This window comes from Trichomycterus rosablanca, chromosome 19 (assembly GCF_030014385.1).
Source record: "Trichomycterus rosablanca isolate fTriRos1 chromosome 19, fTriRos1.hap1, whole genome shotgun sequence".
NCBI classification, from domain to species: domain Eukaryota; kingdom Metazoa; phylum Chordata; class Actinopteri; order Siluriformes; family Trichomycteridae; genus Trichomycterus; species Trichomycterus rosablanca.
The window spans coordinates 12,142,098-12,165,854 of NC_086006.1; the positions used below are offsets into that span (position 1 = coordinate 12,142,098).

General features: G+C 38.9%; 1 protein-coding gene across 1 annotated transcript; it reads left to right on the forward strand.

Moving 5' to 3' along the window:
* Positions 1–58: 58 nt before the first annotated feature.
* Positions 59–23,286, forward strand: fam50a (family with sequence similarity 50 member A). Its single transcript, XM_063015155.1, has 13 exons — positions 59–309; positions 2,525–2,609; positions 4,642–4,741; positions 7,042–7,157; positions 9,823–9,899; positions 12,916–12,982; positions 15,441–15,502; positions 16,686–16,762; positions 19,126–19,180; positions 21,461–21,509; positions 21,694–21,764; positions 22,476–22,586; positions 23,143–23,286. Exons 1-13 carry the CDS (start codon positions 199–201, stop codon positions 23,149–23,151), a joined length of 990 nt encoding a protein of 329 aa, XP_062871225.1. The 5' UTR covers positions 59–198; the 3' UTR covers positions 23,152–23,286.
* Positions 23,287–23,757: the final 471 nt, after the last annotated feature.

Below are 23,757 nucleotides of genomic sequence, written 5' to 3' on the forward strand. Positions count from 1 at the left end.
TAAATCTTCGAGACAATCCCTTTTAGACACTTTTATTTTGAAATGTGGCTATAGTAGTAATTTAACCTGGAAACGGTCTAGAACGTTACCAAACGGCCTGTTTTGCGAGTGTTGGTAGGATCGGTTTGTTTTGGTAGTGTGAAGTATTTATTTAGTACTGAATTAAAGCAGTGGATTATTCGGAATTTGAAGTTAACGATGGCGCAGTACAAAGGTGCCGCCAGCGAGGCTGGAAGAGCCATGCAGCTGATGAAAAAACGCGAACGAGAGCGAGAACATTTGGAGCAGCTAAAACTAAAAATAGCCGAGGCAAGTTTTCCATTATTATAAGCGCTGTTTCTGATACCCTAAATAAAGCTAGCTATCCCTCAAACTTTTAAGCAAGTATTTAACCACTTCAAATGTATACATACCATCAATCTCTCCTATTTCATAACAGATGTGACAGTTGACATTTGTCAGGGTAACAACATGTTTTTCATTTAACCCTTGTGTGGTGTTTGGGTCTATGGGACCCGTTTTCAATGTTTACCAAAAGAAAAATGATGCTATTTATTATTATTTTAACCTCAGACTCTTTGCCTTTGGCTGGTTTTGTGTGAAGAACATATAAAATAACACTCATAATTAATGAGTTCACACACACACACATTTATATTACACATGTGGTGGACCCGCAGGTATAAAAGTGTCCCTTTACTCTGTCCTACTACAACATGTCCTGCTGTGAGTGTGTGTCTCTCTCTCTCTCTCTGTGTGTGTGTGTGTGTGTGTGTGTGTGTGTGTGAGAGAGAGAGAGAGAGAGAGAGAGAGAGACAGACAGTGCCAGACAGAGAGAGAGGAAGACAGACAGAGACACAGAGAGAGAAACAGACAGAGACAGACAGACAGATTGATAAAAACAGGCAGAAAGAGACAGAGAGAGAAACAGTCAGGCAGAGACAGACAGGAAGGCAGGCAGTCAGACAGAGAGAAAGACAGACATACAGGGAGACATACTGATACAGACAGAGAGAGAGACAGACTGAGGGCAGTTGTAGCCTAATGGTCAAGGTACTGGACTAGTAATCCAAAGGTTGCTGGTTCAAGCCTCACCACTGCCAGTTTGGGCCCTTGAGCAAGGCCTTTAACCCTCAATTGCTCAGACTGTCATAGTGCTGTAAGTCGCTTTGGATAAAAGCGTCTGCTAAATGCAGAAAATGTAAATGAGACAGACAAAGAGACAGACAGAGTCAAAAATTGGTCCCCACCTGACCATCTCAGAATCTCTTGAAATTTTGTCCATATGTAGAGGGGAGACATTCATGGAAAATCCAGCAAATTTTGCAAATGTGTCAACTAGTTTCAAATTTGCAGCTCGTGCCATGATCATACCCCAACAATGCACAATTGACAACATGTCAGGTTAGTATCTCTGGAAAGATAAGAGCGACAGGGCTGATCAGACAAAACATGAAAAATATTGGGTTAATACTGTCCGCAACTCAATAAAAGTCAAAGTTAATGCAATAAACACTGCGTTTTTTAATTTTCTTTGTCAATGCTGTCTTAACTTTTTCTGATTTGGGGTTGTAACAGGATACAATGCTATATCTCTTGTACTTTAAATGTTGCTCTCATATTCACTCACTTGAGAATGTTTGTCTGTTAAAACATTCAGACAGGGTTGCCAGATTGCAACAGTGCTTTCCAGCCAAAAACCTTTTCAAAATCTGCCAAAATACATGAAAAACCATCCAAAACAAAACAGGATAGGCAGATGATGTTTAGCATTTCAAAAATAATAAACCAGTTAAACCACCATGACCTACAAATTAGTATCTTAAAATGTATTATGTAATTATGTAATAAAATGTTATTATTAAAGGACAAATTATTTTTGCTTGCATGTCTTTGAAGTGGCCTACCAAGTTTTTAAAATGCATTATTTATGATAGGACACACAACCCTTTGCAAGTAAAAAAGAATAAACTTGCAAGCAATGAAATGTCAATGAAAGTTTAATCTCTCTTACATATAAAACTTGCTTACCTTCATATTTAACTCACTTCATCATTCCAGTGATGCTACTCTGAATACCACTACAGAGTAGGTATTATTTGGGTGGTGGGTCGTTCCCAGCACTGCAGTGACACTGACATGGTGGTGGTGTGTTAGTGTGTGTTGTGCTGGTATGAGTGGATAAGACACAGCAGCGCTGCTCGAGTTTTTAAACACCTCACTGTTCCTGCTGGACTGAGAATAGTCCACCAATATATCCAGCCAACAGCACCCCGTGGGCAGCGTCCTGTGACCACTGAGAAAAAATGCACTGTTGCAGTGGCGATAAGGATGACCCCTTTCTGACCTTTTCTCCAAGTAAACAACTTGTCTAACTGGTTATGTGCTGTAATTTTTTGGAGCATTTGCTATCTAATTATGAATAGAAATAATGTTGTGGTTAATTGATTAAATTATTTAAAATGAAAAAGATGAAAAAATATGTATTGTCTGTGCTAAAAATATAATGAATTTTATCTTTCAGGACAACATGGTGAAGTCTAACATTGATAAGAAGTTCTCTGCTCATTATGATGCTGTTGAGCAAGAGTTGAAATCAAGCACAGTGGGTAAGAAAGCTTCAGAAAACCAAATCATAAGTGCAGGATTTTACTATATACTACACTTACCAGAGAAATGTGGTTTATTCTTTTAAGACTTAAAAGTTGTATTATTTTTATGAAAATGTAATATTACCCTAAACTAATAGGGGGAAAATACTAAAAATAGAACATTTATAGAATATATTTGCTGGAATTGAATCCAGTATGGATTCAGACTGCTTGTTATACAGTACATTGTTCCTTATCGAAATCTACATTCTAAATGCTAAACATACACTATATTGCCAAAAGTATTCGCTCGTCTGCTTTCACACGCATATGAACTTGAGTGACATCCCATTCTTAATCCATAGATTTTAATATGATGTTGGCCCACCCTTTGCAGCTATAACAGCTTCAACTCTGCTTGGAAGGCTTTTCACAAGTTTTAGGAGTGTGTTTATGGGAATTTCTGACAATTCTTCCAGACGCGCATTTGTGAGGTAAGACACTGATGTTGGACGAGAAGGCCTGGCTCACAGTCTCCGTTCTAATTCATCCCAAAGGTGTTCTGTTGGCATTAAGAGTCCCTTTCACTGGAACTAAGGGGCCGAGCCCAACTCCTGAAACAGAACCCCACACCATAATCCCCCCTCCACCAAACTGTACACTTGGCACAATGCAGTCAGACAAGTACCGTTCTCCTGGCAACCGACAAACCCAGACTCGTCCATCTCCAGACGAAGAAGCGTGATTTGTCACTCTGGAGAACACGTCTCCACTGCTCTAGAGTCCAGTGGCGGCGTGCTTTACACCACTGCATTCAACGCTTTGCATTGCACTTGGTGATGTAAGGCTTGCATGCAGCTGCTCGGTCATGGAAACCCATTCTATGAAGCTCTCTACACTTCACCAAGGCCACATGAAGTTTGGAGGTCTGTAGCAATTGACTGCAGAAAGTTGGCGACCTCTGCGCACGATGCGCCTCAGCATCCGCTGACCCCGCTCTGTCATTTTATGTGGCCTTTTTGCTATGTACCTACCCTGCCTCCAATGACTGTTTTCATTCTGGGCAGTAAGAGCTGTAAACAGCCATGTTATCGCGAACTTTGTACAGACTTTTTTTCTTGCTGACAGAACTCTCCTAACCCCAACCAACTCTCAGCTTCATTCCACCACTATGGTAGGACGGGTCCGTAGCGCGCGCTGGTATAGCTGCGAATCGCCGGATGGCTGCCTCCCGTAGTGGTTACTTTTTCACATCCCCACATCCCTAACCCGTGGCTGGTTGTGTGATTATGTTATGTTATGTTATGTTTATATGTGCTTGTGTGCTGTAAGGGTTTTTTTTTTTGTTTTTTTTCGTGTTACCATAGTGTGTTCCTTAAGGGAACACAATCTGGTTGCTGGTTTTTTTTTATCTCCTACTTTCCCTATGTGTTCATTATTTCTTGTTTTCTTATCCTGTCTTCCTGTCCTGTCTCTCCCTTGTCATTGAAAAGTTCTGGACAGGTTGATGGCTAATTTCGCTGTAATTGTACATGCTGCAATTTATAGTGACAATAAAGTTCTACTACTACTTTTTTTGTGGTTGCTGTTGTTCCCAATTGCTTCCACTTTGTTATAATACCACTGACAGTTGACTGTGGAATATTTAGTAGCGAGGACATTTCACGACTGGATTTGTTGCACAGGTGGCATCCTATCACTGTACCACGCTGGAATTCACTGAGCTCCTGAAAGCGACCCATTCTTTCACTAATGTTTGTAGAAGCAGTCTGCATGTCTAGGTGCTTGGTTTTATACACCTGTGGCCATGGAAGTGATTGGAACACCTGAATTCAATGATTTGGATGGGTGAGTGAATACTTTTGGCAATATAGTGTATATCACATCCTTTGACGGGTGCCATTGTAACAAGATACTCAATGCTGTTCACATAATTTGTCAGTGGTTTTAAGGTTGTGGCTGTAATTGGCATTACTGGCAAACTATTTAGCTCTGCCCTTGTATGTGTTTACCTATAAGTTTCTTAGAAGGCTGCTGGTTATCTCTTTAGGTCTTGTGACTCTGAATGACATGAAGGCAAAGCAGGAAGCCTTGGTAAAAGAACGGGAGAAGCAGTTGGCCAAGAAGGAGCAGTCTAAGGAGCTTCAGCTGTGAGCCAGCTTTTTACTACAATACATTTATTATTAGGTTTGCTGCTCTTGCTTGGGTAATTGTCTTTTACTCTTTTTGCCATAATTAAAAAAAATGCTTTTTTGCATAAGATTAAGCAAGAAGCATTTTCCAACCTGTGGTTGGAAACCCTTAATTGGTATCAACTCTAGCTCAGCTTTGTTTGTCAAGTTAAATTCATATACAGTGGTACCTTGTAACTCGACGTCCCTTAATCTCGAAATCCTATGCCCTTTGTCGAGAAATTTGTACCTTTAAACTCGACTTTTACCTTAAACTCGAAGAGTGTGCGATTGTCGCTTTGTTTACATTTATGTTGTTCGAAGAAGTTCAGTATTTGATAATGCTTTGCTATCATTGCAAAATGAAAGTGCACAGTAAACAGCAGCATCGTGACCCAGATCAACCACACAGCAGCATAAAATCATTACCATGCTTACCTGAGCTTCTCTTCTTCAATTTGAAACCAAAAGTATTTCCATGTGTTGTTCTATTAGGGATATAATCCAATTTTTTTTTTCTTGGCGACCATCTTTCGGAATATATAAATCCATATCCAACTGTGTTTGTCCACCTAACTAATGAAATAACTAATTTAATAACTAATTTATTCTATAGGTTTTTGCAGTAAAAGGCTGGAACTGGTAATTCGTTAACTAAGCTGTCACTTATACCTCTACAACCAATAGAGAGAGTTTTTTTTTTCATTGCCAGCTCACCTAAATGACACACATTGGAGAAATCCCCAAAATAGCATATATTGCTTTGGATTAGAGGAACAACTGAAATTCTGCCCAAAATCTGAATTTGGAGACTCCGATTGGTTTCTACAGCTGTTTTTCAAGGCCTGAACCATGACTAAATCTGTGAATCAAATGCACTGATCCATGGAGTTAGTTACGCACAACACTATAATGAAATAGAGTCAGCAAAACAGATGAATCTTTACCATAGATAAGCGCACGATTCCTATAAATAATCAGTTTGCAAAAAGTCGTTTTTGACTTGTTTTTACTCAGTGATTCAGTTTGCTTTTTCTCAGACTGATGTGAAGAAATGGGGGAGGGGTAAATTTCATGTATATGGACAGAGTCCATAAAGGCAAAAAGGCATATCCATATTTTTTTATGCAACATAATCGGTGCTTTTTGTGTTGGAAAGCTTAAGAGACCAACATAGACTCTTTTTACTCCAACTTCAATATCACCAGATCAGAATTGGTTAAAAGCTAAAAATTTGGTATATATTAGGAATAAATTGTTGGTAATGGAATACAATATTATAATATTATTATTAATATATACACCGATCAGCCATAACATTAAAACCACCCCCTTGTTTCTACACACACTGTCCATTTTATCAGCTCCACTTACCATATAGAAGCACTTTGTAGTTCTATAATTACTGACTGTAGTCCATCTGTTTCTCTGCATGCTTTGTTAGCCCCCTTTAATGCTGTTCTTCAATGGTCAGGACCCCCACAGGACCACCACAGAGCAGGTATTATTTGGGTGGTGGATCATTCTCAGAACTGCAGTGACAATGACTTGGTGGTGGTGTGTTAATGTGTGTTGTGCTGATATGAGTGGATAAGACACAGCAATGCTGATGGAGTTTTTAAACATCTCACGGTCACTGCTGGCCTGTAAATAGTCCACCAACCAAGTCCAGCCAACAGCGCCCCGTGGGCAGCGTACTGTGACCACTGATGAAGGTGTAGAAAATGACCAACTCAAACAGCAGCAATAGATGAACAATTGTCTCTGACTTTACATCTACAAGTTGTCCAACTAGGTAGGAGTGTCTAATAGAGTGGACAGTGAGTGGACACGGTATTTAAAAACTCCAGCAGTGCTGCTGTGTCTGATCCACTCATACCGGCACAACACACACTAACACACCACCACCATGTCATTCTCACTGCAGTGCTGAGAATGATCCACCACCTAAGTAATACCTGCTCTAAAAAGGTATGTAGAGAAACAGAGGACTACAGTCAGTAATTGTAGAACTACAAAGTGTTCTATATGGAAAGTGGAGCTGATAAAATGGACAGTGAGTGTACGTAGAAACAAGGAGGTGGTTTTAATGTTATGGCTGATCAGTGTATATGCAGTTCCACAGGACCATGGAACGCATTAACATAGATCCTTATGGGAAAAATACCTTGAAACTCAACATCTTTTAAACTTAATGCCACTTCCAAAACCAATTGACATTGAGTTTCAAGCTACCACTGTAATGTTCATCTATAAATCTTTGCCATGTTTTACTTTAGAAAATTGGAGAAGCAGAAGGAGAAAAGGCGAAAGGAGGAAGAAAAAAGAAAAATTGCCAGTTTATCATTTAATCCAGATGACGATGAAGAAAAGAGTGAAGAGGAGGAAGACGACTGTGAGTTGTTATACATTTTCAATTATGAAAATGAATTTTGGTAATGGCAAGATATTCAGTCAGCTCCAACACTTCGGCACTATTAATATAGGGGGGGAAATGATGTGCTAAAATGTATGTGGTTTATTAGCTTAGTGTAACACTAAAACATGATCCAAAATAATAATAATTATAATAGTAATAATAAAGCTTATCAAAAAAATAAACTTTTTTTTTTTTCAACATAGCCAGTCACAAATGTTGACACATTCCTATGAATAGAATACAACTTAGCGTGAATAAGTACAAATTCATGACTTTCTGTTTTAATGGGGTACAAATATGAGGTAACAAAGGGCACGTTCTTTAACATATGAAGACTGGAGAGTACACAAATAAAATAAGATAAAATTTACTTATGCTTTGTAAAAATAGCTGCATGACAAAAAAGGCCTAAACGTACTTTTATCGCAATAATAAGTTTAAAACAATGCGAGGAATAATAATACAGACTGGAAGGTGATGCTGATGTTTTTTGCAGTTTCACATAGTGAAATAATGGTTAATGAGATCAAACATTATTAATGGGTCACAGCTGGAGATTTATTAACTTTGGGGTAAGCTAAAGAGGAGAGTTTACAAGAGAGCATGTATTGTATTGCTTTGTATTTCTCAAACCTGTGGACCATAGAACACTCCTGGAGTAAATTTACTTTAATTAAACTTAGGGCTAAAAGGAATAATGTTATACTGTCTGGTGGTAGGAAATCTGTATTGGTAGAGATTTTGGGTGCTTTCACTATTGCAGTACTGTTTTTCCCCATGTAAGAGACAAAATCTTACTTTTTTCTTGTGAATATGGTCAATTTTAAGTATACTGCTCACAAAAATTAGGGGATATTTCAAAATGAAGCATTTTTTTTTTTTTTTATTAAACAAAAACGTCAGAAAAGCAAACGATAAGTCAAAGAAAGTTGTTCGATTATGCAAATGAGATGCAAACTCAATTATCGTGATTGAGTAGCAAGTGACATATTGGTGGGGGTGAACAGAAGCATGTCAAACTGGACGAGAGCCACACATTGACTGTTTAGTAGGGTGTATGGTCACCCAAGACTGCCAAAACACACTGACAGCGATGGGGCATGGACAGGATCAGATTGTCCAGCAGTTCTTGTGGGATGCTCTGCCAATTAATCCAGGGCAACTTCCAGCTCAAGAAGTGTTGTGGGAGGCATCGGACGGTTTACCAGACGTCTACCCAGTGCATCCCAAGCATGTTCAATGGGATTCAGGTCTGGAGAACGTGAAGGCCAGTCCTTCTTTTTTTATCGCTTCATATTCATTTTGAAATATCCCCTAATTTTTGTGAGCAGTGTAGTTTAAAATCTCTGGTACAGAAGGAAAAATAGGAGCAATCACTTTACTACCTTGAAAAGAAGACCATTAGGTACTGCTGCAGCCCAGTCTTAAATATTTGCTGTAAAATATTTAAATACAAGCATTATACACTGATCAGCCGTGACATTAAAACCACCTACTTGTTTCTACACACATTGTCCATTTTATCGGTTGTTCAAAGTGCTCCTTACCATATAGTAGCACTTTGTAGTTCTACAATTACTGACTGTAGTCCATCTGTTTCCCTGCATGCTTTGTTAGCCCCCTTTCATGCTGTTCTTCAATGGCTACAGAGTAGGTATTATTTGGGTGGTGGATGATTCTCAGCACTGCAGTGACACTGACATGGTGGTGGTGTGTTATTGTGTGTTGTGCTGGTATGAGTGAATAAGACACAGCAGCGCTGATGGAGTTTTTAAACACCTCACTTTCCCTGCTGGTCTGGAATAGTCCACCAACCAGCCAGCCAACAGCAATGAAGGTCTAGAAGATGACCAACTCAAACAGCAGCAATAGATGAGCGATCGTCTCTGACTTTACATTTACAAGGTCAGAGTCAGAGTCAGAGAGGTTTTATTGTCATTTCAGCTACATACAAGTACGTATTGAAACGAAACAGCGTTCCTCTAGGATCACGGTGTAACACGGTACAAAAAGTGCAAGACAATACAAAACAGTGTAAAATACAACAATAAATACAAAAAATCCTATAATAAATAACTACAAAAGATATTCCTAATTATCCCTAATATAAACAAGTAATTAGAAGACAGGACTAAAGACAAGTGTTAGTACATGATGGTGAATAGATGGTACAATGTGGACCAACTAGGTGGGAGTGTCTAATAGAGTGGACAGTAAGTGGACACGTTATTTAAAAACTCCATCAGGGCTGCTGTGTCTCATCCACTCATAGCAGCACAACTCACACTGACACACCACCACCATGTCAGTGTCACTGCAGTGCTGAGAATCATCCACCACCTAAATAATACCTGCTCTGTGGTGGTCCTGTAGGGGTCCTGACCATTTGAAGAAAAAAGTATGTAGAGAAACAGATGGACTACAGTCAGTTATTGTAGAACTACAAAGTGCTTCTATATGGTAAGTGGAGCTGATAAAATGGACAGTGAGTGGAGAAACAAGGAGGTGGTTTTAATGTTATGGCTGATCAGTGTATATATCTACCTATTCCTAATAATTTCAGAAAATTCCAATTAGTATATTTGTATATAACTTTGTTGTTGCTTATTAATTGTGTATTATTTGTTGTCATGTTTACCAGGCACCCAAATGAAAAAAAAGAAGCTGGGAAAGAACCCAGATGTTGACACCAGCTTTCTACCTGATAGGGAAAGAGAGGTAATCTGTTGTTCTTTATTATTGATGGGTGTGAAGCACAGGGGTTAAACACTGCACTACCATTAACACAAGTCCTAACTCATGTCATAGACTTTTTGTTTACCATGTAGTGCACTAAAAATGGAACATTTTACTGAACATTGTTGCTCTACCACAATGCACCACATAGGTGGTAATTTTGGCTTGGTAAATTTAACAAGCTCTTTCCAGTGTTCAGGGTCTGGGGATCCAGGGTGTAAAATAGGATCCCCCCCCCCGCTGTCTGTAAAAGGCAACAATTGTGGCGTCTTGTTTGCCATTAGGTGCGACATGTGACACCTGCTGCCAAAAATTCGTGCTTTTGTGAAGGCAAAGGGTCGTCGCACAAAATATTGATTTGATTTAATTTCTCTTTTGTTTGTTCACTTTACATTTTGTTCATTGACACTTCTATTTTAAAGGCATTCTTACTTTGCAGCATTTTTCCACATATGCCTAAACGCCAAGTACCGCATGTACAGTGTATCACAAAAGTGAGTACACCCCTCTCATTTCTGCAAATATTTCATTATACCTTTTCATGGGACAACACTATAGAAATAAAACTTGGATATAACTTATAGCTTGTATAGCAGTGTAGATTTACTGTCTTCTGAAAATAACTCAACACACAGCCATTAATGTCTAAATAGCTGGCAACATAAGTGAGTACACCCCACAGTGAACATGTCCAAATTGTGCCCAAATGTGTCATTGTCCCTCCCTGGTGTCATGTGTCAAGGTCCCAGGGGTAAATGTTGAATTTGGTTGCTGTTTGTTGCTGTTAAATTTGGTGTTTTGGGTACAATTCTCTCATACTGGCCACTGGATATTCAACATGGCAACTCATGGCAAAGAACTCTCTGAGGATGTGAGAAATAGAATTGTTGCTCTCCACAAAGATGGCCTGGGCTATAAGAAGATTGCTAACACCCTGAAACTGACCTACAGCATGGTGGCCAAGGTCATACAGCGGTTTTCCAGGACAGGTTCCACTCGGAACAGGTTTCGCCAGGGTCGACCAAAGAAGTTGAGTCCACGTGTTCGGCGTCATATCCAGAGGTTGGCTTTAAAAAATAGACACATGAGTGCTGCCAGCATTGCTGCAGAGGTTGAAGACGTGGGAGGTCAGCCTGTCAGTGCTCAGACCATACGCCGCACACTGCATCAACTCGGTCTGCATGGTCGTCATCCCAGAAGGAAGCTGACGCACAAGAAAGCCAGCAAACAGTTTGCTGAAAACAAGCAGTCCAAGAACATGGATTACTGGAATGCCCTGTGGTCTGACGAGACCAAGATAAACTTGTTTGGCTCAGATGGTGTCCAGCATGTGTGGCGGCGCCCTGGTGAGAAGTACCAAGACAACTGTATCTTGCCTACAGTCAAGCATGGTGGTGGTAGCATCATGGTCTTGGGCTGCATGAGTGTTGCTGGCACTGGGGAGCTGCAGTTCATTGAGGGAAACATGAATTCCAACATGTACTGTGACATTCTGAAACAGAGCATGATCCCCTCCCTTCGAAAACTGGGCCTCATGGCAGTTTTCCAACAGGATAACGACCCCAAACACAACCTCTAAGATGACAACTGCCTTGCTGAGGAAGCTGAAGGTAAAGGTGATGGACTAAACCCAAATGAGCACCTGTGGCGCATCCTCAAGTGGAAGGTGGAGGAGTTTAAGGTGTCTAACATCCACCAGCTCCGTGATGTCATCATGGAGGAGTGGAAGAGGATTCCAGTAGCAACCTGTGCAGCTCTGGTGAATTCCATGCCCAGGAGGGTTAAGGCAGTGCTGGATAATAATGGTGGTCACACAAAATATTGACACTTTGGGCACAATTTGGACATGTTCACTGTGGGGTGTACTCACTTATGTTGCAGCTATTTAGACATTAATGGCTGTGTGTTGAGTTATTTTCAGAAGACAGTAAATCTACACTGCTATACAAGTTGTACACTGACTACTCTAAGTTATATCCAAGTTTCATGTCTATAGTGTCGTCCCATGAAAAGATATAATGAAATATTTGCAGAAATGTGAGGGGTGTACTCACTTTTGTGATACACTGTATCTGTGACATGGTCGACATGGTTGACATGTTGTCAATATATATAATATATAGATATAATATTAATATTGTCGATATTAATACAAATACAGCCTTGTAATAATACAAAATATAAACACTGTAATTTTGTCAGAATTTATCAGAACTACAGTATTTTGTGTTTTTTTAGATAACTTATAAACAAAATAAGCTCAAATACGGGCAGTGGCCTGCCATTGTACTTTAAGTTTACATTATAATGTATTGTATGTTGCCACTTCTCAAAAGCATATTGAGGTATGAGTTTTTTTAGTCATATGACACAGCCCTACTTTGAAATTGCTGTGTGGTCAGCCTGACCTGATGTAGTACTTGTATATCTGAAATCGGTCTAGCAGAAGTATAGTGTCATTCAAAACATTTATAGGAATGAATGGGACAAAAAAAATAGAATTTTACATTTGTTCATTTTAGATTAAATAATTCAGACCAGTCCCTTTAATATAGTTACTATAAAATGTATTGACTTGTATTAATACATGAAGTTTTGCTTTATCTTGCTACTACCACTGTTTCTTCTGAAGAATAATTCAATGAAATAATGTTATTTATCATTAATAACGGCATCATCCCAATCAGGTTTGCAGTAAGTCTGGCTCCACATGAAAAAATGCTAATTGAGAATACAAGGCAGGCACCAATATACAGTAGGGCTCTATAGGCACCTATTTACATAGTCATAACTAAGGGTGCACAATCAACTAAACCAGAGTATCCACAGAGAAAGCCCACAAAGCCATTAGAAGGACATGCCAAACTTCTCACATTAACTAGAGAGGTTTGAGCCCTGATTCCTGTTGCAGTGCTTCAGGTAACCATACTACCTGCTGTGCCATTGTGCTACCTATTAACAAACCTAAACAGTTCTTATCGTCTGTGTGTTTGTACAGGAGGAGGAAAATCGTCTGAGAGAGGAGCTAAGGCAAGAATGGGAGCAAAAGCAGGAGAAAATCAAGGGTAAGTGATTTGAAGTGGTTATAGTGTGACTAGAGTGTGATTAGGGCATTTAAATAATAATAATTATTATATTATTAATTCCAGTACACCATTATACACTGATCAGCCATAACATTAAAACCACCTTTTTGTTTCTACACTCACTGTCCATTTTATCAGCTCCACTTACCATATAGAAGCACTTTGTAGTTCTACAATTACTGACTGTAGTCCATCTGTTTCTCTACATACTGTTTTAGCCCTTTTTCACCCTGTTCTTCAGTGGTCAGGATGCTCACAGGACCACCACAGAGTAGGTATTATTTGGGTGGTGGATCATTCTCAGCACTGCAGTGACACTGACATGGTGGTGGTGTGTTCATGTGTGTTGTGATGGTATGAGTGGATCAGACACAGCAGCACTGCTGGAGTTTTTAAATACCGTGTCCACTCACTGTTCACTCTATTAGACAATCCTACCTAGTTGGTCCACCTTGTAGATGTAAAGTCAGAGACGATGGCGCATCTATTTCTGCTGTTTGAGTTGATCATCTTCTAGACCTTAATAAGCTGTTGGCTGTATATTTTTTTGGTTGGTGGACTATTCTCAATCCAGCAGTGACAGTGAGGTGTTCAAAAACTCCATCAGAATTGCTGTGTCTTATCCACTCATACCAGCACAACACACACTAACACACCACCACCATGTCAGTGTCACTGCAGTGCTGAGAATGATCCACCACCCAAATAATACCTACTCTGTAGTGGTCCTGGGAAAGTCCTGGCCATCGAAGAACAGCATGAAAGGGGGCTAACAAAGCATGCAGAGAAACAGATGGACTACAGTCAGTAATTGTAGAACTACAAAGTGCTTTTATATGGTAAGTGGAGCTGATAAAATGGACAATGTATGTAGAAACAAGGAGGTGGTTTTAATGTTATGGCTGATTGGTGTATACTGGTATACTGGAGTAGATAGCATGGTTCATGATACAATAACGTTAATACCACCAATGTTGACTAAAAGGTCTTGACTAGGACCCAATTGTGATGCAAAAAGATGAGAAAATAGGTTATTTGCCTAAAATTAATTGCAAATGCATCTCTTAGGCCCTGGGAATGCAGTAATAGTCATTTTTTAAATGCCGAAAACTTGGAACTGTGGTAAGCTAGCAAAAGTTTCTCTAAGAGTACATCATTCACTCTTCCAGGATGTCAAAAAAGATACTGTATATGCTTAAGTTCAAATAGAATACATGTGTATTAGTTACAAAAATACATTATATCTTAGCATATGCACTATATGGACAAAAGTATCAGGACATGCCTCTTAATCATTGAATTCAGGTTTTTCATTCTGCCTTCACAAACATTTGTAAAAGAATGGGTCATTCTAAATAACTCAGTGAATATGAGCAACAAGTTAGTTAAATTTTTTTCCTTTTAGAAATTCCACAATTAATTGTGAGTGTTATGATTGAACAGTTGAAGTGTTCAGGAACTCGAGGCAGATCACATAAAGTTACAGAGTTGGATTGCCGAGTACTGAGGCATAAAAGTTTCCAGTGCTCTGTTCCAGCCCTCCATCAGCCCATTAGAACAAAAACTGTGTGCAAGGAGCTTCATGGCATGGGTTTTCCATGCACGAACAGCTGCATGCAAGCCTTGCATCACCACTTGCCACTGGAGTCTGAAGCAGTGGAAACATGTTTTATGGAGTAACGAATCATGCTTCTGTATCAGGCAGTCTGATAGACAAGTCAGGGTTTGGTGCAGGAAGAATAATGAGGTTGGTTTTCAGCCTAGGCCGCTTAGTTCCAGTGAAGTGAAATCTCCGACTTCAGTGTCTGACCTCACAAATGCTCTTCTGGGTGAATGGGCAAAATTCCTACAGACACACTTTAAAATCTTGTAGCTAACCTTTCCAAAAAGTGGAAGCTGTGGCACAAATGGCACTTTATTTTGGCTGTTCTCTTATTTAGGGGTTGCCACCATAACCCGAGCGACCAGGCCAAACAACACTAATGCCATTTTTTGCAAGCAGTGCTTCTAGCAGGGAAGTTTGCCTTCTGTAGCCACGTGTTTAGCTGTTACAAAGTATATGTTGGAAGTGCACCATTCTCACTATGAGTTAGTAAGTTATTTCCACAATAATCTCTGAGTTTGATTTATGACACTCAGAGTTAGAGTTTGATGATATAGACTGGATATGTATAAATATATACACAAATCAGCCATAACATTAAAACCACCTCCTTGTTTCTACACTCACTGTCCATTTTATCAGCTCCACTTACCATATAAAAGCACTTTGTAGTTCTACAATTACTGACTGTAGTCCATCTGTTTCTCTGCATGCTTTAAGTGCTCCTATGTAGTAAGTGGAGCTGATAAAATGGACAGTGATTGTAGAAACAATGAGGTGGTTTTAAAGTTATGGCTGATCGTTGTACATTCTTTACTTTGTTTTATTATTTAGGTGAAGAAATTGAAATAACATTCAGTTACTGGGATGGTTCCGGACACAGGAAAACAGTCAAGGTACTTATAATGTTTTGTATTTTTTATGAGCCATGGCTATATTTAAGTACACCAACATGGGCTGGTTTTTAAATGTTTTTTGCATGTCTTTGTGATACTCAACAACTAATAATGTAAAGATTGTACATAATTACATTTAAAAGTTCACATACACATGTAAGGGACAAGTTATGGGTATCTAGGTATTTACTCTACAATTGTACTGCATTGTGCAACCAAATTATTAAAATACATACATGCAGAGCATTTTACACTAAATTTATGTTTCATAAATTGATTATGCTTATTCTGAAAATATGAAAAATATGAAAAGTTTGATAGTTGAACTTTATGGCATGCTATTTTATATGATTTATAATAATTAAAATGTATTTGATGTGAATCATTGTGTGCCATTTCTGTGCCAGTCATGAGTACTCAGTTGTAGGTGTCCTACATAAAGGCACTAATAGAAATTGCATGGTAAATTATTACTGTTGTTTATAAATAATAATAATAATAATAATAATAATAGTAGTAGTAGTATGAAATAGGGCAATGGTCTCATTTTGATGAGATAAAACAGCTGCGATTGCAGCTCATCAGTTGTAGAGTATGTGGGAGGTGATAAATATTTTTCGTGAGATATGTGATGTGTGAGCATGTATGTACAGTATATATACAGATTACTTCTAAGATAATCTGGGTATTTTGGGTCCTGTTTCAAAATGTAAATCCTGTAAAAAAAAGAAGATAAGATTCATTACCAAAACAAGGTTTGCTTAAAAAGTTTTTTTTCCCTCTTTTCACAGCAATGATAGAAATGTTTAAAGCATCTTGAAAGAAAATAGTTGTTGTTTAGTTATTTTTTGTTTTCCGTCCATGAAGTTCATCTACCATGTGTTATAGTCTTTTGATATTAACTTGCTTTGTGTAACTTCCTAAGTACACTTGCTGTGTTTATAATGTTGATCAAGCTGATTTTTTTAATACTTTAGATAAACCTTTCCTTTTTTCGAATCATGTGTGTTCCTATCATTTAGTCACAGGAAATTTCAAAGCTGTGTTAAGGTACATGTCCCTTTCATGTGTACGTAAACTTTAACTGTATATTAAAATTAAGATAAAGTAATCTGTGTAATATAATGTCATGTGTTGCATTGTTAATTTAGTTAAACTTAATTTTATGTTTTTCTTTTTATAGATGAAGAAAGGCAACACTATTCAGCAGTTTCTCCAGAGAGCCCTTGAGGTTCTTAGAAAAGATTTTAGCGAGTTGAGGCAAGAGACTGTTAAACATTGTTAAATATCTCACATGTCAACATCTAAACATCTAAATGTCAGATACAGATTTTCGTAAAAGTCAAGGTTTTTTAGTAAAATGTTGGAATTGTTGTGGAATTGTTGAGTCTGGACACCAGCAAACATCGATGACACTTCTTTGCTAACCTGGCAAAACCTAGAATGCCAACCCTTAAAAACATTTAGTTGATCACAAGTGTTGATACCAGATGGGGTGCCAATCGAGTAACTAAGAGTTTTTATATTATTTTCACATTCCAAGAAATTGAAATATAATTACATTAAAATAAATTCTGAATTTCATTTTAATAAGATTAATTACACTTAGCTGTGTCTTTGTCAAAAATCTTTCAATAAATTTGCAGTAGATGCTTCTTTATGGGATTATGGCAAATCAACTATTGATTCCCAGGTGAATCTGACCAAGTCATATTCTGAATTTGCATAAATTTGTTGTCAGTTTAATATACCGTGAATTTGAGAGATGAGTTGTGATGCAGTTTTGGATTTAAGCTGATATATAAAATTCTCAATTAGGCACTAATTTGCTGTATTTGACATTGTGGCATCTAAATAAAGTCTAAAGTAATGCAACAGACAGGGTTAGATTTGGGGTCAGGATGAATTGCAGAAATGTAGTATCCAGTTAGTTTTATTATCTTTTTAAGCGGATCTTGGCACACAGACCTGCTTTTTGTTTTGCACCTTGCTGCTGTTTTTCCTATGTGACATTTTGTTCAAATATTGGTTGTATGCATTTGCTCATTTACATACACTGATCAGCCATAACATTAAAACCACCTCCTTGTGCCGCTCAGGTGGCGCAGCGGTAAAAAGAAACGCGCTGCAACCAGGGCTGGATTCTGAGAAGCGTCGTATCGAATCCAGCCTTGCTTTACCGGTTCGAAGCCGAGTGGCTATATGAGCAACGATTGGCCGGTTGCTCATGTGGGGGGTGGGACAAAGAACCGGATGTGGGTCTCTCTCTGTCAGAATGCGATTGCGTTCTCTGCCGGCTGATTGGAGGCGCTTACACAGAGATGGGAGGGGGTGCCCTTAGGGTGTGTCTCTCCGCATGCAACGCTAGGTGGCGCCAAACTCGTCAATGTGTGGGTGCTGCTCGTGTTTCGGAGCGGATACGGGTTAGCTTCAATCACCTCCGTCAGGGCAGGGTTCGGCATAGACAGAGAGGAAGCACGATGCTAATTGAACAATTGGATGCGCTAAAAGGGGAGAAAAAAAAAAAAAAAAAAACACCTCCTTGTTTCTACACTCACTGTCAATTTTATCAGCTCCACTTACCATATAGGAGCACTTTGTAGTTCTACAATTACTGACTGAAGTCCATCTGTTTCTCTACATGCTTTTTTTAGCCTGCTTTCACCCTGTTCTTCAGTGGTCAGGACCCCCACAGAGCAGGTATTATTTAGGTGGTGGATGATCTCAGCACTGTAGTGACAGTGACATGGTGGTGGTGTGTTAGTGTGTGTTGTGCTGGTATGAGTGGATCAGACACAGCAGCTCTGCTGGAGTGTTTAAATACTATGTATACTCACTGTCCACTCTATTAGCCACTCATACCAGCACAACACACACTAACACACCACCACCACCATGTCAGTGTCACTGCAGTGCTGAGAATGATCCACCACCCAAATAATACCTACGCTGTAGTGGTCCTGGGAGAGTCCTGACCATTGAAGAACAGCATTAAAGGGGGCTAACAAAGCATGCAGAGAAACAGATGGACTACAGTCAGTAATTGTAGAACTACAAAGTGCTTCTATATGGTAAGTGGAGCAGATAAAATGGACAGTGAGTGTAGAAACAAGGAGGTGGTTTTCATGTTATGCCTGATCGGTGTATAGTCTGGGGTTCTTTGCATATTGTAAAGAAGAATTCACAGTGCAGCTTTGAGTTTAAGCCTAATTCAAAGCTTTGCAATGACTATTTGAAGACCAAAGCTGATCATGGAGTGCTGGCTGTAGTTTATTCTGAGCAGATGACCAACTCAAGTGTTATGCTATTTACACCAGACCCCAGACTGACCCTTCAGTTACGGTCATACATGTAAGAAAACCATGTAAAAATATAATTGATCTGTGTTTTTAAAATGATGGTACTCTGACTCAATTAACTTATAACTGAGATTAGTCATAACTTTGTTAGATAATTTTTTTATAGAACAAACTGTCCTAAATACTTAAAATGTTGTATCTTGCTGTCTGTTATAGATGCTTTGAATGTTTTAAGATGATACTAGTGTTAATGTGATGTCTATCTCTCTCTGTGTGTGTGTGTGTGTGTGTGTGTGTGGTTGTGTGTGGTTGTGTGTCCCACAGGTCTGCTGGAGTAGAGCAGCTGATGTACATTAAGGAGGATTTAATCATCCCACATGTAAGCATATAAAAACGTTACACCCATCTGGACTATAATTTTAGTTTCAAATGATGGGATTGCAGACTTTTCAGCACTGTTTCATACATGAATGACTCATGTAACATATGACAATTCCACATACACTGATCAGCCATAACATTAAAACCACCTCCTTGTTTCTACACTCACTGTCCATTTTATCAGCTCCACTTAGCATATAGAAGCACTTTGTAGTTGTACAATTACTGACTGTAGTCCATCTGTTTCTCTGCATGCTTTTTTAACCTGCTTTCACCCTGTTCTTCAATGGTCAGGACCCCCACAGCAGCACCACAGAGCAGGTATTATTTAGGTGACCACTGACATGGTGGTGGTGTGTTAGTGTGTGTTGTGCTGGTATGAGTGGATCAGGCACAGCAGCGCTGCTGGAGTTTTTAAACACCTCACTGTCCACTGTATTAGACACTCCTACCTAGTTGGTCCACCTTGTAGATGTAAAGTTAGAGACGGACACTCATTTGTTGCTGCTGTTTGAGTTTGTCATCTTCTAGACCTTCATCAGTGGTCACAGGACGCTGCCCACGGGGCACTGTTGGCTGGATATTTTGGTTTGTGGACTATTCTCAGTCCAGCAGTGACAGTGAGGTGTTTAAAAAAATCCAGCAGTGCTGCTGTGTCTTATCCACTCATACCAGCACAACACACACTAACACACCACCACCATGTCAGTGTCACTGCAGTGCTGAGAATATGGCAAAGCTTGCAGAGAAACAAATGGACTACAGTCTGTAATTGTAGAAGTACAAAGTGCTTCTATATGGTAAGTAGAGCTGATAAAATGGGACAGTGAGTGTAGAAACAAGGAGGTGGTCATAATGTTATGCCTAATCGGTGTACAATGGACTTTTAAAAACTAAGTTGTTTCAGGTGCACCTTTTACTCTGTTTAGTTCCCTTATTATGAAAGTGAATTAAATGCATTGGAGGTGTGTTCATAATTCAAATTCCAACTGTCCCTTTTTCACTTACCTAGAGTGAGAAAGACAGAATCCTTCCTTCTTTCTGTGGCTCAAATGACATAAAAAAAAATCACTTTACACACACAAAGAAAACTGATGTACAAAAAGATGAATTATTTCAAAACCTTTACAAATTTAATGTGTCAATCTGTAGAGTCCATTTGAAAAACAAAGTGATTTGGGGAAAAACAATATATATGGTTGCATAACTATGCACACCCTTAAACTAATACTTTGTTAAAGCATCTTTTGACAGCAGTAGCAGTGTATCAGCATGGCACATCTTGACTTGGCAGTCATAACATTATGACCACTGACAGGTGAAGCGAATAACACTGATTATCTCTTCATCTCGGCACCTGTTAGTGGGTGAGATATATTAGGCAGCAAGTGAACATTTTATCCTCAAAGTTGATGTTTTAGAAGCAGTTGGTGGTTCTGATAGAAATTGCTGGTTCCGATAGAAATGTGTCAGAATACACAGTGCATCGCAGTTTGTTGCGTATGGGGCTGCATAGGTGCAGACCAGTTAGGGTGCCCATGCTGACCCCTGTCCACTGCAGAAAGCACCAACAATAGGCACATGAGCATCGGAACTGGACCATGGAGCAAAGGAAGAGGGTGGCCTGGTCTGATGAATCATGTTTTCTTTTACATCATGTGGATGGCTGGGTGTGTGTGTATTGCTTACCTGGGGAACACATGGCACCAGTATGCACTATGGGAAGAAGGCAAGCCGGTGGAGGCAGTGTGATGCTTTTGGTTCTGCTGGGAAACCTTGTGTCCTGCCATCCATGTGGATGTTACTTTGACACGTACCACCTACCTAAGCATTGTTGCAGACCATGTACTCCCTTTCATGGAAAAAAGATTCCCTGATGGCTGTGGCCTCTTTCAGCAGGATAATGCACTCTGCCACAAAGCGAAAATGGTTCAGGAATTGTTTGAGGAGCACAACAATGAGTTTGAGGTGTTGACTTGGCCTCCAAATTCCCCAGATCTCAATCCAATCGACCATCTGTAAGATGTGCTGGACAAACAAGTCCGATCCATGGAGGCCCCACCTCGCAACTTACAGGAGTTAAAGAATCTGCTGCTATTATTTCAGTGCCAGATACCACAGCACAACTTTAGGGGTCTAGTGAAGTCCATGCCTCGACGGGTCAGGGCTGTTTTGGCAGCACTCAGTGTTGTGTTATATAGTCAGCAGAAGACTGTTTAAATGTATTTTAGTATGTTAGGTAATGTGCATTAGGTATTTATACTGTCTTTTCTTCCAGCACCACAGCTTCTATGATTTTATTGTGACAAAGGCCAGAGGCAAAAGTGGTAAGCACAGAATAATTAAATTTTATTTATCTATTTTAATCTCTTTTGATGTTTCAATGTTTTGTCCCTTAGAATTGTTAATTGTTACTGAAATAATATCACATTCTTTATGACTATTAATTCAATACTAGCCAACAGTCTGTCGTTAGGATTCTCTAATCTAATACGTTTTTTTTTAACCCAGGACCACTCTTCAGTTTTGATGTTCATGATGATATCCGATTAGTTAATGATGCCACTGTTGAGAAGGATGAGGTGATATTTATTTTTTGTCTTTTTAGGGTAAACAGATTAAATACACCGATCAGCCATAACATTAAAACCACCTCCTTGTTTCTACACTCACTGTCCATTTTATCAGCTTCACTTACCATATAGAAGCACTTTGTAGTTCTGCAATTACTGACTGTAGTCCATCTGTTTCTCTGCATGCTTTGTTAGCCCCCTTTCATGCTGTTCGTCAATGGTCAGGACTCTCCCAGGACCACCACAGAGTAGGTATTATTTGGGTGGTGGATCATTCTCAGCACTGCAGTGACATTGACGTGGTGGTGGTGTGTTAGTGTTTGTTGTGCTGGTATACTGGATAAGACACAGCAGCGCTGATGGAGTTTTTAAACTCTTACTGTCACTACTGGACTGAGAATAGTCCACCAACCAAAAATATCCAGCCAACAGCGCCCTGTGGGTAGCGTCCTTTGATCACTGATGAAGGTCTAGAAGATGAAGAAGAAGGGGGCTAACGAAGCATGCAGAGAAACAGATGGACTACAGTCAGTAATTGTAGAAGTACAAAGTGCTTTTATATGGTAAGTGGAGCTGATAAAATGGACAGTGAGTGTAGAAACAAGGAGGTGGTTTTAATGTTATGCCTGATCAGAGTATAGTGTACAGCTGATTAAATATAGGCATTGTCAGGCATGTTTAATGTAACTATTTAAATTTTATTTTGTGTTGCTTTCGCAGTCTCATGCAGGTAAAGTTGTTCTTAGGAGCTGGTATGAAAAAAACAAACACATCTTCCCCGCCAGCCGCTGGGAGCCTTACGACCCTGAAAAGAAATGGGACAAATACACGGTAAATATTAGGGTTGCACCTAATGACTTTTTTTTTATTGATTAATCTAACGATTGTTTTTTTTATTAGTCAATTAATCTAATAACTAATTTATTGATTATTTTATTGGGGTTTATGTGTGCACTCAATTAAAATAATTTACACAAAATAATGAAACAACAGAAATCATCTTAATATTTTAATTATTTATTTAAACCTAACACATTATGCACTTCAGGACGTTATTCTGCAAAAAAAAAAAAAGTACCCGTGTTAAATAGTACCAATCACCACTAGGTGGGAGCAGTGTCACGCTGCATCGAAAAAAGCTCAGGATTCACACTGATTTTCCATTCTACAGTATAGTCCCACCGGTCCATGAAATTATATGAAACCGGTAGGTGCTGCAAAAAAGGTTGGGGACCACTGCCTTAAAATACAGTGTTACCGTATGTCCATAATTACCATAAGTACTTTAGTAAAAATGTTAATTTTTTAAAACTTGTATTCATAAATAAAATGGTTGATTGCTCTGTGCATTATATAATTAATGTTCTTTTCTTTCCTTTTTTTTTAGATTCGTTGATGCGGCTCTTTCCTGTTCCAGTTTGACTTTATTTTTAATGTGTTTATAGCTACATTTGATTGTTGCAAACTTTTGTAGACCTTTCATCTGGGATCATATACAACATTACTCCTAATAAAATGAATATATTCATTAAAAAAATAATTGTGTGTGTATGTATGGGGGGGGGGGGGGGGGGTATGAAAGTATTTTAAAACTTTTAGGCATTATGTCTTAGATTCTTAGATTTAAGAACCTTAATATTATACAATATGATATTTAAGTCTATTAATTTATCTTACCCATAAATCAAACTCACAGAGCTAAGTTCTGAATAGTTATAATGTTTATTGGACTCTAATGTAATGACATACAATGGTAATTAATAAGTGAAGGAAGTAACTAAGTGGCAATTATGGTAGAAAAAACATGTAGATACAAGACTAATACTGACATTATACACCGATCAGCCATAACATTATGACCACCTCCTTGTTTCTACACTCCATTTTCTACACTGTCCATTTTATCAGCTCCACCTACCATATAGAAGCACTTTGTAGTTCTGCAATTACTGACGGTAGTCCATCTGTTTCTCTGCATACTTTTTAGCCTGCTTTCACCCTG

Excerpts from the sequence above, each read along its gene's own strand:
- fam50a (XM_063015155.1), top strand. The coding sequence starts at position 199 with ATGGCGCAGTACAAAGGTGCCGCCAGCGAGGCTGGAAGAGCCATGCAG. Across the intron at positions 2,610-4,641 it reads GTTGAAATCAAGCACAGTGG|GTCTTGTGACTCTGAATGAC; the intron begins GTAAGAAAGCTT and ends TTATCTCTTTAG. Across the intron at positions 12,983-15,440 it reads AAAGCAGGAGAAAATCAAGG|GTGAAGAAATTGAAATAACA; the intron begins GTAAGTGATTTG and ends TTTATTATTTAG.